At 46.7% G+C, this 12,271-nt stretch overlaps 1 protein-coding gene across 4 annotated transcripts in view; it reads left to right on the forward strand.

Annotated features, from left to right (window-relative positions):
- Positions 1-12,271, forward strand: part of TRAPPC8 (trafficking protein particle complex subunit 8) — a 1,467,367-nt gene that overhangs the window by 489,647 nt on the left and 965,449 nt on the right. For all 4 annotated transcript variants that reach the window (XM_078687367.1, XM_078687364.1, XM_078687365.1 and 1 more), the window contains one exon: positions 11,557-11,650. In XM_078687367.1, coding sequence (XP_078543493.1) covers positions 11,557-11,650 — 94 coding nt within the window. The remainder of the gene's footprint in view (positions 1-11,556; positions 11,651-12,271) is intronic.

A 12,271-nucleotide genomic window follows, 5' to 3' on the forward strand; every position in this document is an offset into this window, starting at 1 on the left:
TACTTAAATCTTGAGAAAGAGTCCCCGATTTTTGATTTTAACACTTCCCGGGGTGAATACCATCAATGGATAGAAGGTCCGACCAGGTTGTAATGCCCGCATTCTTGATGGGTGAGGCGAGGCTATCCTTTAAACATGCAGGTAGGCCGGGGGAGTCCCATATCGGGGCAAAATCTGAATAATATCCAATCCCCCATTGTTTCCTGACTCTATACCATAGATTTAAAGCGGACTTTAAAACTTTCAACCAAACCCTTTTAAAAAACTTCGGAGCACCGAATTTATAAAGAAAACCTACTCCCCCCGCTCTCTAAGAAAGTCATCTCAGTTAACAGCCTCCCCCAATTAGAATCTCCTGTATTGCCCAGTAGTGACCGAATGTTTTTAAACTGGAAGGCAAGTATATCGGGGAGTGCTAAACCTCCTTTCAGGAGCCTACGCCTTAGTTTTTTCCATGTGAGCCTTGCATTTTTATTCGCCCAAATAAAACGTCCAACTTTCCCTTGGATTAAACTCAACTCTATCTGGAAAGTCAAGGGGGCTTGTACTAAAAAGATAGGTCAGTTTAGGCAAAATGACCATTTTGACCGGGTTTACCCTGCCATACATTGTTAAGGGCAGATGTTTCCATCTTAAAAAGAGGCGATCGATCTCTTTAGAAACCTTTCTAAGGTTGATTTTAGGTATATCCTCTATGTTCTTAACTATTGTTATCCCAAGATACCTAAATTCTTTACTTACTTTCCCACTCCAATTGTCAACATGCCAAGACATTATCTCTGTCTTGGAGGAATAAGCCAGATATACAGAATATAGACCGAATTCCTCCAATAGTGCCTCCACCTAAGGGAGAACTTCTGCTGGATTGCCTGTATAGAGGAGGAGGTCGTCGGCGTATAGAGCTAATTTACAATTGTAATGATTAGAGATAAAAGGTGTAATTAATTCATTAAGTCTCATAGATTGAGCTAAAGGCTCCATATATAGATCGAACAGCAAGGGCGAGATGGGACAACCCTGCCTTGTTCCTCTCATTATATTGAAGCTAGATGTTAACACTCCATTAAGGAGAATCGTTGCTGATGCTCCCTGATAGCAGTTGATCAGTGTCTGTACAAACGTAGGGCCAAATCCCATTATCCTTCTGGTCGGTGTGAACCAACTGAGGAACCAGCTTAACCAATCTCCCTGCCAAAATGCTCATAAAGATTTTATAGTCTGCATTTAGCAGGGAGATAGGCCTATAGGAGTCAGCATTAATTGGGTCCTTTCCTGATTTTAAAATAAGGATAATCGTTGCCTCCTTCCAAGAATTTGGGACTCTCCCATCAGGACTATAAATATAATTAAATAGATCACACAGCCTAGGAATTAATTCGTCCTGGAGAGATTCATATATCTCGCCTGGGAGGGCATCGGTCCCTGCAGCCTTGTTGTTCTTAACCTTATTGATGTAGATTTTTACCTTGCTTTCTGTAAAGGGAGCATCAAGCAAGGCACGACCTCCTTCCGCTAAAACTGGAAGATTTTTAGACTTCAGCCAGTTTTTAATAGACTCTGGGTCAGAGGTATTCTCTTCTCTATAAAGATTGGAAAACAAGGCTATGAGACAACTTTGTATATCAGCCTGCTTATATGATGTTACCCCATTGTCGTCAATAATTAACTTGCTGATGTTGTTCTTGGAGCGCTCAGCCCGCGCCTTCCAAGCTAAAAGAGCTCCAGCTTTTTCGCCATATTCAAAATGTTGCATATTGTTTGATTGCCACTGAGCTTTAACTTTTGTTTCCAGTTTGCCCCTATATTCTTGACGCAGACGATCCAGATCTGCATTTAGTTGGGTAAGTCTATCACTAGAGACCTGAGGACTGCTTAGCCTCTCATTCTCCAACCTACCTATCTCCTGTTCTAAATTTTTAAATTCCAGTAACTCCTCCCGATTCTTTGCGCAGGTCAGGCTATGGATCTGGCCTCGTAGGCTTGCTTTATAAGCATCCCAGACGAAGTCAGGGGTTGTTGAGCCACTATTAAAAGAAAAATACTCTGAAGTTGAATTTTTTAATACCCTAATAGTATCCTCATTAGGGAGCATTGATCTTTTCAAGGTCCATCTAGATCTAAGGCTTTGCCTGCCCCCCGAATACGAAACGAAAATTGGGGCATGATCGGAGATAGTACAAGGTTGTACAGAGATGTTACCGACTTTCTCTAGCCTCAGTCTATCTATTAAAATGTAGTCTATCAGTGAGGAGTGAGCATATTTTTTTACTAAAAAAGGTGAAACCAGGTTTATCCCCCATCTTGGCCCTCCAGAGGTCTGCTAGCCCAAGGTCATAGATCATATTAACTAATGCTCTACAAACACGTGGGGCTGACTATGGTTAGACCTGTCTCGTACCGGATCAAAGAGAACATTAAAGTCGCCTCCGATAACTATTGGAGTGTTGGTTCTGATCAGATTGGATTGCATATTACAGAGATGTGTTGGATCATCAACATTTGGGCCGTAGAAGGAGACGACAGTAAGCTCAGTCCCCCCTATATTGACCAATGCTATTATCCACCTCCCTGACTGATCCGAGGTAACAGATTTAATACTACCATTTGCCCCTGATCTGATCAAAATCGCCACCCCCTTATTATGTGTAGACTGCTCAGAGGTACAAAAAGACTCAACCCAACGATATTTACCAAATGTCGACCTGGACTCCGAATAACTCAAATGTGTTTCCTGGAGCATAAACACCTGCGCGGAAGACTGTTCCAGATACTCATGATCAACCGTTCCCTACGTGGACATCTAAGCCCATTGATGTTCCAGGAGATACATTTAATTGAACTACTCATTCAAACAGCCTATTTCCCTAGGGTACCCAAAAAAAAAAACCTTCTAATGATGGCTTCAAGGTTATAGATGTGAGACTAAGGATATTTTTTTGAGTTTTTTCCCACTGCGACCCCACCCGTGCTCCCCCCCCCCCTCCACCCATACCATCCCCTGTGCCCCCTCTTCCCATCCCAGGGGAACCCCCCCTATTATACCAGGCAAAAGCCCTATGGGCGAGACCCCCCCCTAAATGTCTATCGGACCATTCTACATCCAAACTGTTAGACCCCTACATAGAATGTCGGCTAGGTGATTCAATAGTGACTCTGACTTTTAAGTTTGCCTCCGCATACTACACCTCATTTTTATTTTTAATTTCTTCTATGAGGGTATCTACCTCTTCAACTTGGCGGATATTGTACATGTGGTTGTTCCACATTATTCGAAGCGAGGCTGGGAATCTTAATTGTACCTTAGCCTCCAGTGAGCTCAGGATTGCCATCCTTTTGCCCAACTCCCGCTGACTTGACGCTGTGATGCGTGAGACATCCGACCTGATGGAAAAGGAAAATTGGCTAGCAGAAGATGTACGTTTGACCGTGCCTGCCTTCAATGCAAGGGTTAAGATTTTCTCCTTTAGTGAGTATGTTAAGAAATTCACTAAGATCTTCCTTGGCTTGGGGTTTGTTGAACTCCTCTTATATGGATCTCGGTGGACACGCTGAATGTCGCTAGCTAAATTAACTTCTGGGAAGTCTTTAAGGATTGTATCTTTAAGAAGAGTAATCACAAAGTTTTTAATGTCACCCCCTTCCAAGTCCTCGGGGACATTCAGAATCTTCAGATTGTTCTTTCTGGCATGGTTCTCGAGGCGCTCGATATCATCCTTCAGATCTCTATTCTGGAGAACTAATTTGTCTATTTTTGCGGAGGAGCTGTGTAATGATTCCTTTATATTCGGAATTTCAAGTTCTAAGGCATCAGTTCTTTGTGAGATTTCTTCTACTTTTTTAGTTAACACCTCACATGAAGATTTAATTTCAGCTTTGTTGGATTCGGAGATAGTAAATCTTCTTCTAATGTCGTCCTTTAATGCCATTAAGATGTCTGCTAGGGAGCCAATTCCAGCTCCACCACCCTCTGCATTTAAGGGATCCTTTTTTTTGCACGTCTTGGATTCCTGGAAGGCCGGTTTTAGCCAGGGTTAAGCGGGATAGAACCTCAACTGCATCATCCTTTTCCATTGGTTGTAGAAGGTCGGGCTCCAGACCTTGATCTTCTTGACTCTCAAGGGCCGAATATCGATTAGAGATGTCTTTAGAAGGGTGGACAACGACAGGTTGTTTTATGGATGTGCCCGGGCCATCTATTCCCCCAATGGGAGGTGGAATCAGGGTTGTTAGCAAGGTGGTCTCCTTCTGCAGAGGGAGGCCCTGTAGGTGCGCCACCAGGGCAGTAGAAGTTGACATGTTACTCCCCTTTTTATTTTTATCTAAAGGAGTAGTTAAGACCTTATAGAAGGTCTTCAACGAGGGAGTCATTTTTACTTTGGAAGACAGGGTTTTTTTGACCTTGCCTTTCCCTCTTGTTCCACCCGGTGTGCTGCTCTCCGTGGTGTCTTCTTTCTCGCACCGCCTAGCTGTGAATTTTACCTCCGTAACGGAGGGCAAGACCCCCAGGTCCACAGCAGTGTCTATCTTCACTGCTCTGTTTCATAGTCTATACCGACACACAGTTGGTCTTAGGCTTTGCTGACTTTTAGCACTACTATGGGCACGATTCAAAATATTCTGCCCACCCTTCTCCATGCAGCTCCGATAACTCCCCTGCTGTGAAGGCCAGAGCTCCTCCTCCAAACACCGCTGAATTGTCAAATGCCTCGCCTTCCTCAACCTCAGTCTCAGAAACAGAGTCACAAGCCCCAGTCAAGCAAGGAAAAGCTAACAACCCCCTCTGCTCATCAAGTGAATACCACTTAACCCCGTCTCTCACCGCCTCGGGCCCCGAAAACACACAGTCTACAGCAACACTTTGTCCGACTGATTTCACGGTCGAACCGCCTCTCGAATCTTGGCAGACTAATCCGTCGCCGGAATGACAGGTGCTGACTCTGCCGCCATGAGCCCGGATCCACAGCCAAAGAATGCGTTGCCGCCTCAGCTCCTGTGCTGCACTTGCAACCCGCGGCGGTGACACTCCAGAGAGCACAGCAGACACCCCCCCAACACCATCCGGTCCCAGGGGTGCTCCACCAGGTAAATTACTGGGGAGAAAAAAACGGCTGCCAATGAAGACACCGGGAGGCGGGAAAGGCGGGGTACGCTGGACGCGAAACAAACTGGGATGCTCACAAAACGAAGTGTGAAGGCAGCGGGTAGTTTCAAAGTGCGCAGATATTAAAATGCAAGGTCAGTAGTCCAAAATACAATATCACAATCCTGCCGATCTTTTTAAGAAACAAGAAAGCCTACTGCAATAGATTGCAAGGGTCCGGCGTAGATTCCATGGTAGACATCAAAGGAGGAACTCGCCCGCAGCCGTTTAGCTTCCGGCCGCCATGTTCCCCCCGCCGAGCCCAACATAGTCCTTTGCTAGTGTCCCCTCTTCCTTCGCTGCTCCACAGCTAGATAAGTGCCCTTCAGTTATTTTACTGTTTAGTGCTTTGCATGCGATTTGACTGTTCTAAGCTTGTCTATGTTAATTCTACTTGCCATTTGTGCGCGCTTGTGTTGGGTTTTCACCCGTTGTGTTCAGTTCCATTAAGCGCGACCGTGTTATCATCAGTCTGTTTTCCTAGATCCGTTTTGGATCGCGCCGTTTCCCCTGATTTCTGTTTCTTTTACAGCATGTATCTGCGCTTATAATCTGTGTGGCACCGCTGGAACAGGGATTTCCTGTCTCTATGCGACGCCTTGCTGGCTTGCGCTCTGCAGACCTCCCCCCCGCTAGGAGGCGCAGGAGGCTGTTTCCAGCGTGTTGCAGTGTTTGATCTCCTCAGGAATTCAAACACCTTGCGCGCTTGCAACTGAGCCCTGGTCGGAAGAGAACGCCTGGTTTTGGGTCTGTAAACTGCGGCGGCGGATATAATTCCCCACGGACCGCTGGTTTGCATATTACGCTCTGTTTCCCCGCCAGACTGTTTTGAAAGGGGATTCGGAGTCCATATTTGGTTTTCTGTACGCCTCGTGGAGGTCTTGCATGTGCCTGTGACGGCCTTAAAGGGGACCCGGCCCAGACCAGCTATATTCCCCTCAAGTATTGGGGTTTTATTTTTTGGAAGTTCTCTACATTGGCTGGGGCTAGAAGCCCGTATAATTTGTGGTTTCCATCCGCCCAAAGTGTAGGCTGACACCCAGCCCTTAACATCTTAGGCCTTATTGTCGGCCTGGTGGGTCGCCACTTAAATAATCAGTTTCTCCATTTCATTGGTGCCATGGAATACTATGATGACTTCCCAGAGGAGGAGGACTCCCTCGCAGAGATGCCTTGGGGCGGATGCCTTTTACGAGGCAGTAGATTCTTCTATCTACCAGACGGTGGGCCAAGCTATCACCCCCTTGAAGGATAGGCTTTCACGGCAGATCGATCTGGCATTTGCACGCCTTGAGCAGCGGATGGCTGAGACCCCTTTAACCACGGTCCCTACGAACCCCAATACCATTGGCTCCCCGTCACCTAAACGCCCCCACGGTTCTGGGGTAGATTCGGACGCTTTTGAGCGTTTGAGGCAGGCTTTTGTGGCTAGGCAAGTAGCGCTGCCTGCAGGGAATCCTCCACCTCCCCCTCCAGCCCTCCTGTCTACCGACCCAGACACGGCTGGTGATCTTGACTCAAACCCCGGCCCTTCGTGGCCTTGGCTCCCCGCCCGCCCTTCCGTCCCTCCCCAAATCACTTCTGATGTGCTGGATCCTAATGATATAGTACACCCACGCTCCTCGGAGTGGGCCCCGGCAGAGAAGGTTGATGCATATGTGGCGGAACACATCCGCTGTCCTCTAGAGAAGGAGGCCCGCAACTGCCTACGGGCTGAGTGTCCCTGCCCTTCTTTGGAGTGGAAGGTGGGCCTTACCCCAGAAATTGACCCCCACTTGTCCACCTTCCTCCAGAAGTTTATTAGAGATCCCAAAAAGGGATCAATAGGTCCTGGAGGGCTTGCCAGGACAAGTTCCTGTATGCCCTTGGTCTCTTTACGAAAATCCTCGATATGGCAGAGGAGGCCAAAGTATCCGGCTCCATTATTTCCCCGGAAGCCCTATCCAGCTGGGCGCAGAGTGTGGTTATATTTTTGGGCAATGCGAACTGTGCCCTCTCCACCGAGCGCTGCCGGTCCCTCCTCATAAAGATCGACCCAAAATTAGGGGACCTGGCGGACTCTGAAGCGGGCGCCATTGCACAACGGGGTTTGTTTGGCGAGTCGTTTGTGAAGGAGCTCTGCAAATTTGTTTATACTTTCACGTTCCTAGATAAGGCTCAGTCCACGATAAAAAAGGTTTTTCCCCCGTGTTTTTCCCCAGGGCCGGCCAAGGCAGGGGCCACTTGGCCGGTCGACAATTCCATCAGGGTACCCAGAGAGGCTCAGTCAGTACCAGGACCAGTCCCGTTTCGGGAACTTCTACCCCACTAGAGGACGCGGCGGCAAAGGAAAAGGATTAATAGGAGGATCCTCTGCCTCAAACACCGGTGAGTGTTCACTCTTCTTCCCCATTAAAAAAACGGGGGCGACTCACAAGTTGTTACCAGGCTTGGTTGTCTCTAACGCACGATGCATGGGTACTCCAAACAGTGCAAGGGTTTCATATAGAGTTCATGGGACTCCCAGTTCAAAGATCCAAACCCCGGCCCATTCAGTTTTCCGCTCAAGACACGGCCCTGGTGGATGAGGAAGTCGCATCCCTCCTCCCCAAGGGCGCTATCTCCCTTACCTCCCTTCACCCTAGGGGCTTTTTGAGCAATATTTTCTTGATGGACAAGACAGATGGCGGCAAGAGGCCAGTCATAAATGTAAGTGATTTCAACGAAAGTCTAGTTTATCGCCATTTCAAAATGGAAGGAATTAATCTCCTGCGGTCGTTCTTCGCCATCATGATTGGATGGTCTGCCTAGACCTCAAGGACGCCTATTTGCTGATCCTGATTTTTACCCCTCACAGGCGGTTTCTTCAGTTTGCCTGGCAGCACCTCATGTACGAGTTTACGGCTCTTCCGTTCGGGCTCTCCTCTGCCCCCTGATGCTTCACCAAGGTGCTCTAGCTGGTGGTGGAGTTTTTGAGAGCTCGGGGGTTAGGACGATCGTATATTTAGACGATCTCCTGATGGCTTTTTGCCCCCGTCAGCTGAGTGCTCCGCTTCGGATGGCAGTGTCTCTCCTTCAGGACCTCGGCTTCCTGATCAAATCTTTATTACAGCCAGCCCAGTCAGTTACCTTCTTGGGGTTTGTAATTGGCTCCACAACAAAATCAGCATAATCCGTCACGAGTTACGTCGCCTTCTTTCCAAACAACAAGTCTCTCTCTCCGTCAGCTGGCCCAGGTGGTGGGCCTCCTGCCAGCTTCAATTCAAGCCATCTTCCCGGTCTTGCTTCACTACAGGGCCCTTCAGTGCCTCAAAGTGTACTTCCTCCGCACAGGGTATCCATACTCTCACAAGGTCTCATTGACTCCCGTAGCTAAGGCCGTGATTCAATGGTGGTTGGAACACATGGAGGCCTGGAACGGCCGAGTGATCTTCGGTTCAGCCCCGGATCTGCTGTTCGAATTAGACGCCAGCAGACTTGGCTGGGGTGCCAGGTGTGGGGATCTACAGGGTTGTGGTCACCCTGGGAACAAAAGTTACATATAAATTGTCTGGAACTTTTGGCGGGCTCTTTTGCCGTACTTTCCTGTACAAGAGACTCGGTGCAGTTGTGTGTTCTTTTAAAAATGGGCAATGTCTCTACGGTCTGGTATGTGAAGCACCTGGGAGGCACCAGGTCGAAAGCCCTCTCGGATCAGGCGGCGAATTTCTGGCAGTATTACCAGGACAGCCAGATCTCGGTCACAGCAGAGTACCTGCCGGGACGAGACAACTTGGAAGCGGATTTTCAATCATGTCACTTCCGAGATTCCAGCTTATGGAAATTGGACCGGTCCATTTTTGCGATACTGAACGACCACTATGGTCCCGACTGGATCATAAGATCCCTCGGTTCTTCAGTTGGAGGCCGGACTCCTTGGCAACGGCCACAGATGCATTCCTCCAGGACTGGAGTTTGGAGCAGGGATACGCGTTCCTCCCTTCGCGATGATCACACAGACTTTGGCACAGGTCCGCAGGCAGTCAGTGGATTTGGTGCTGGTTACTCCGCTTTGGAAGTCGCAAGTCTGGTTTCCAGTTCTTCTGAAACTTTCTTGGGATTTTCCAATCCTACTTCCCCACTTACCGACCCACCTCACAAATCCCGAGGGGACTCCTCATCCACTAGTGTCGGCGGGCTCACTATTTATCATTGCGTGGCGGATTTCTGGGGCAGATGGAAAGCCCCAGGACTTTTGCGGGAAGCTGGGAGTCTCATCTCCAAAGCTTGGGCGGACAGTACGGTCAAGAGATACAAGACTCCGCGGGGCAGATGGGCCCATTGGTGTCTGCGACGGGGTTTTGATCCCTTGGTCGCAGACTTTGTTCACGTTGTGAATTTTCTGGTGCAACTCTCTTCCGACGGGCTAGCATACAGGTCCATCAACACCTTCAGGTCGGCTATTTCATCTGGCCATGTTCCAGTTAATAGAGCGCCTATGGGCGAGCACCCCTTTGTTTGCCGATTACTTCGGGGTATTCGACTTTCTTTGCCTCCAGAGCCGCGCTACTCCGTGCTTTTGGATGTTATCAGGTTCTCAACCTATTTCTACCTCGGCAACCTAACCGGTTCCTCTCCAGAAAGGAGCTTTCCGCGAAGCTGGTCATGCTCCTCTGCCTAATCTCTTGCAGACTGGTCTCGGATGTCCAGGCCTTGGATATCTCCGGGAGGATGTTTACCCCGGGGGGAGGGGTGACTTTCGCACTACTATGTCGTACGAAATGCCATATTAGGGTTATTTCATACCCGGAGTTTCCTGACTCCCCGAAACTGTGCGTTGTCAGATGTCTCAAGGCATATGAAGAAATGACGGATGAGTTTCGCTCTCCAGGACAGCGTCAACTCCTTATTGTGCTCCGGAAACCCTTTAAAGTGGTTTCCTCGCCCACCATCGCTAGATGGGTTCGTTGGGTGATGCAAGAGGCTGGCATAAGCCTTCATCACTTTGGGGCGCATTTATCTCGGGGGGGGGGGGGGGGCTATGGCCTCTAAAGCTTTTGGCTAGGGTGCACGGTTGGAGGATATCCTCAACGCGGCTGATTGGTCTAAGGACTCCACCTTTAATAGGTTCTACTTTAAGCCAGTGCTTAATATGGCTCAGCTGGTTGTGGGCAAGCTTTAAGCAAGCATAATCCTCGCCTCCAGTCCTGACATAGAATGAAAAATTTCCTAGTTAACGTAACAGGAAGGTTCAATTCTATTACGGACTCAGAGGCGAGGATTATCTCGCCCAATGCTCCAGGAGGAGATCCCTCCCCGTACTGCAGTAAGTACTTGGATTTTAGTTTGATTGTATGTACTACTATGCTGAGTTTTGAGTAACTGCTCCATGCTCTTTTACAGGCTTTAGCAGTGTATTTTCTTTGGGTAATGTGTCCCTGTCATTTTCAAGTTCTGATGCTCAAAATAAGATGTCTGAAGAGTGCAGGACGGCTGACTTTGCACTCCGAAAGAGGAAGAGGGGACACTTGCAAAGGACTATGTTGGGCTCAATGGCCCCTGATTGGACACTGATACCTGTTTGTGATTGGTTGTTGCTATGTTGTTTTCTTTGCTACCTGTCCCTGTGGTTCATGGGAAACGTAGTCTTTGTTAATCTCAACGCTGCTAATGAGAATAAAGTGAAGAAAGAAGGCATAATCCGCGCCTCCGAGTCCTTAATAGAATTGAAACTTTCCGTTACGTTAGCTAGGAAATTTTTCATTCCTGCAGACTTGATTTTGAAAGCAGCAGTGTTGTCATTTTTTGTTTAAAGTCTATTGGCAGAAGTCACCTCATAATTATCCTCATAATTATCCTTTAATGTCTGGTTTTCAAGACTTCTAGTAGCTGGTACTATATGATATGCTGTACCTTAATGCCTTCCCTCATAAGGTGCTAGCCTTCAATATATTCATTTTATGACAACTTGATTGTGGGAAATATTTATTTAGGTGAACTGATAGATCCATCTTCTGGCAGTCCATCTCTTGCTCAGTGTCCCCATATTTATCCCCTCTTCATTACACTGCCTAAAATATCAGTTGTCTAAAACGTAATGTACTTTACCTTACTTGCTTCAGTGATCATGCAGTTTGTAGAATTGGCATTTAACAATAAAACTTGTAATATCACTAATTAAATAGTTACTTATTTGCACAGAGATACAAAATAAGGAATAACTTCAGAATTTCTCGAGTGACTCTAGGACAACCTTATAATCTCAGAGGCGTATGAAAATATGTCAACATATTGCATTTTCTGTCAATGACAACATTTTAGAGGACTTAACAGCATGCTTAAGAGTCTACTCCAGAAAACAATTTTATCTTGTGCTTCCTTATCTGCTTCATGCCAGAAGTTTGTTTATTGTGCTATTTTTCAAGCTGTTAATGATGCCTTTTAATTTCTTCTTATAGGACTCCTTTGAAGATGGACCATATCCAGTCATTAATACTAAAAATACAGAAAATCATATGATCTCACTGGATGGATTAGAGCACCCAGCGAAAGGTTATAAAACTTAGAATAGTCTTATTTCAATAAAAGTTGAATCTGAAGGTTATTTTATTTTTCGAAGCCTTTACTGCTGTCACTTTAAGTGTTTATGTAGTAATGTATGATGAGAATAATTTAGATGCAGAGCTGGTTTTCAATTTGCTTACTATATCATTTAACACATAGGCACGCTTGTCTTCAGGACGATCTCCCAAACCAAGTATAGATAAGCAGCTGCTTAGTGCGTTCTAGTTGCATTTATAAACTTGTTAACTCCAAAGTAGGACCTTTGCCAACTCAGTGGTTTATATATTTAATCCCTATTTATTTGTGTTTTTTTAGCGTAAACAACCTTTTCTGTTTTATCACCTCTACAAAACAAAGATTTTCATATTTGTGTTCTATGTAATGAATGTGAATATGTACCATCATTCATGCCATAAGGTGGCCTGCAGCTAACGTGAAATTTACATGTATTTGAAAGCTGTGGTTTTTTTCCTATTTCTTCTTGATTCAGTTGGACATACAAATTGTATGAGTTCCATCTTGCACAAGCCACTGCCAGAAGAAGTATTCTTATGGATGTCATTCTATTCCCAGCTATAGCTGTAGAGCCCTAAACTACTTCTCAGATTG

Source organism: Lissotriton helveticus, chromosome 4_1, assembly GCF_964261635.1.
Source record: "Lissotriton helveticus chromosome 4_1, aLisHel1.1, whole genome shotgun sequence".
Classification (NCBI taxonomy): Eukaryota; Metazoa; Chordata; class Amphibia; order Caudata; family Salamandridae; genus Lissotriton; species Lissotriton helveticus.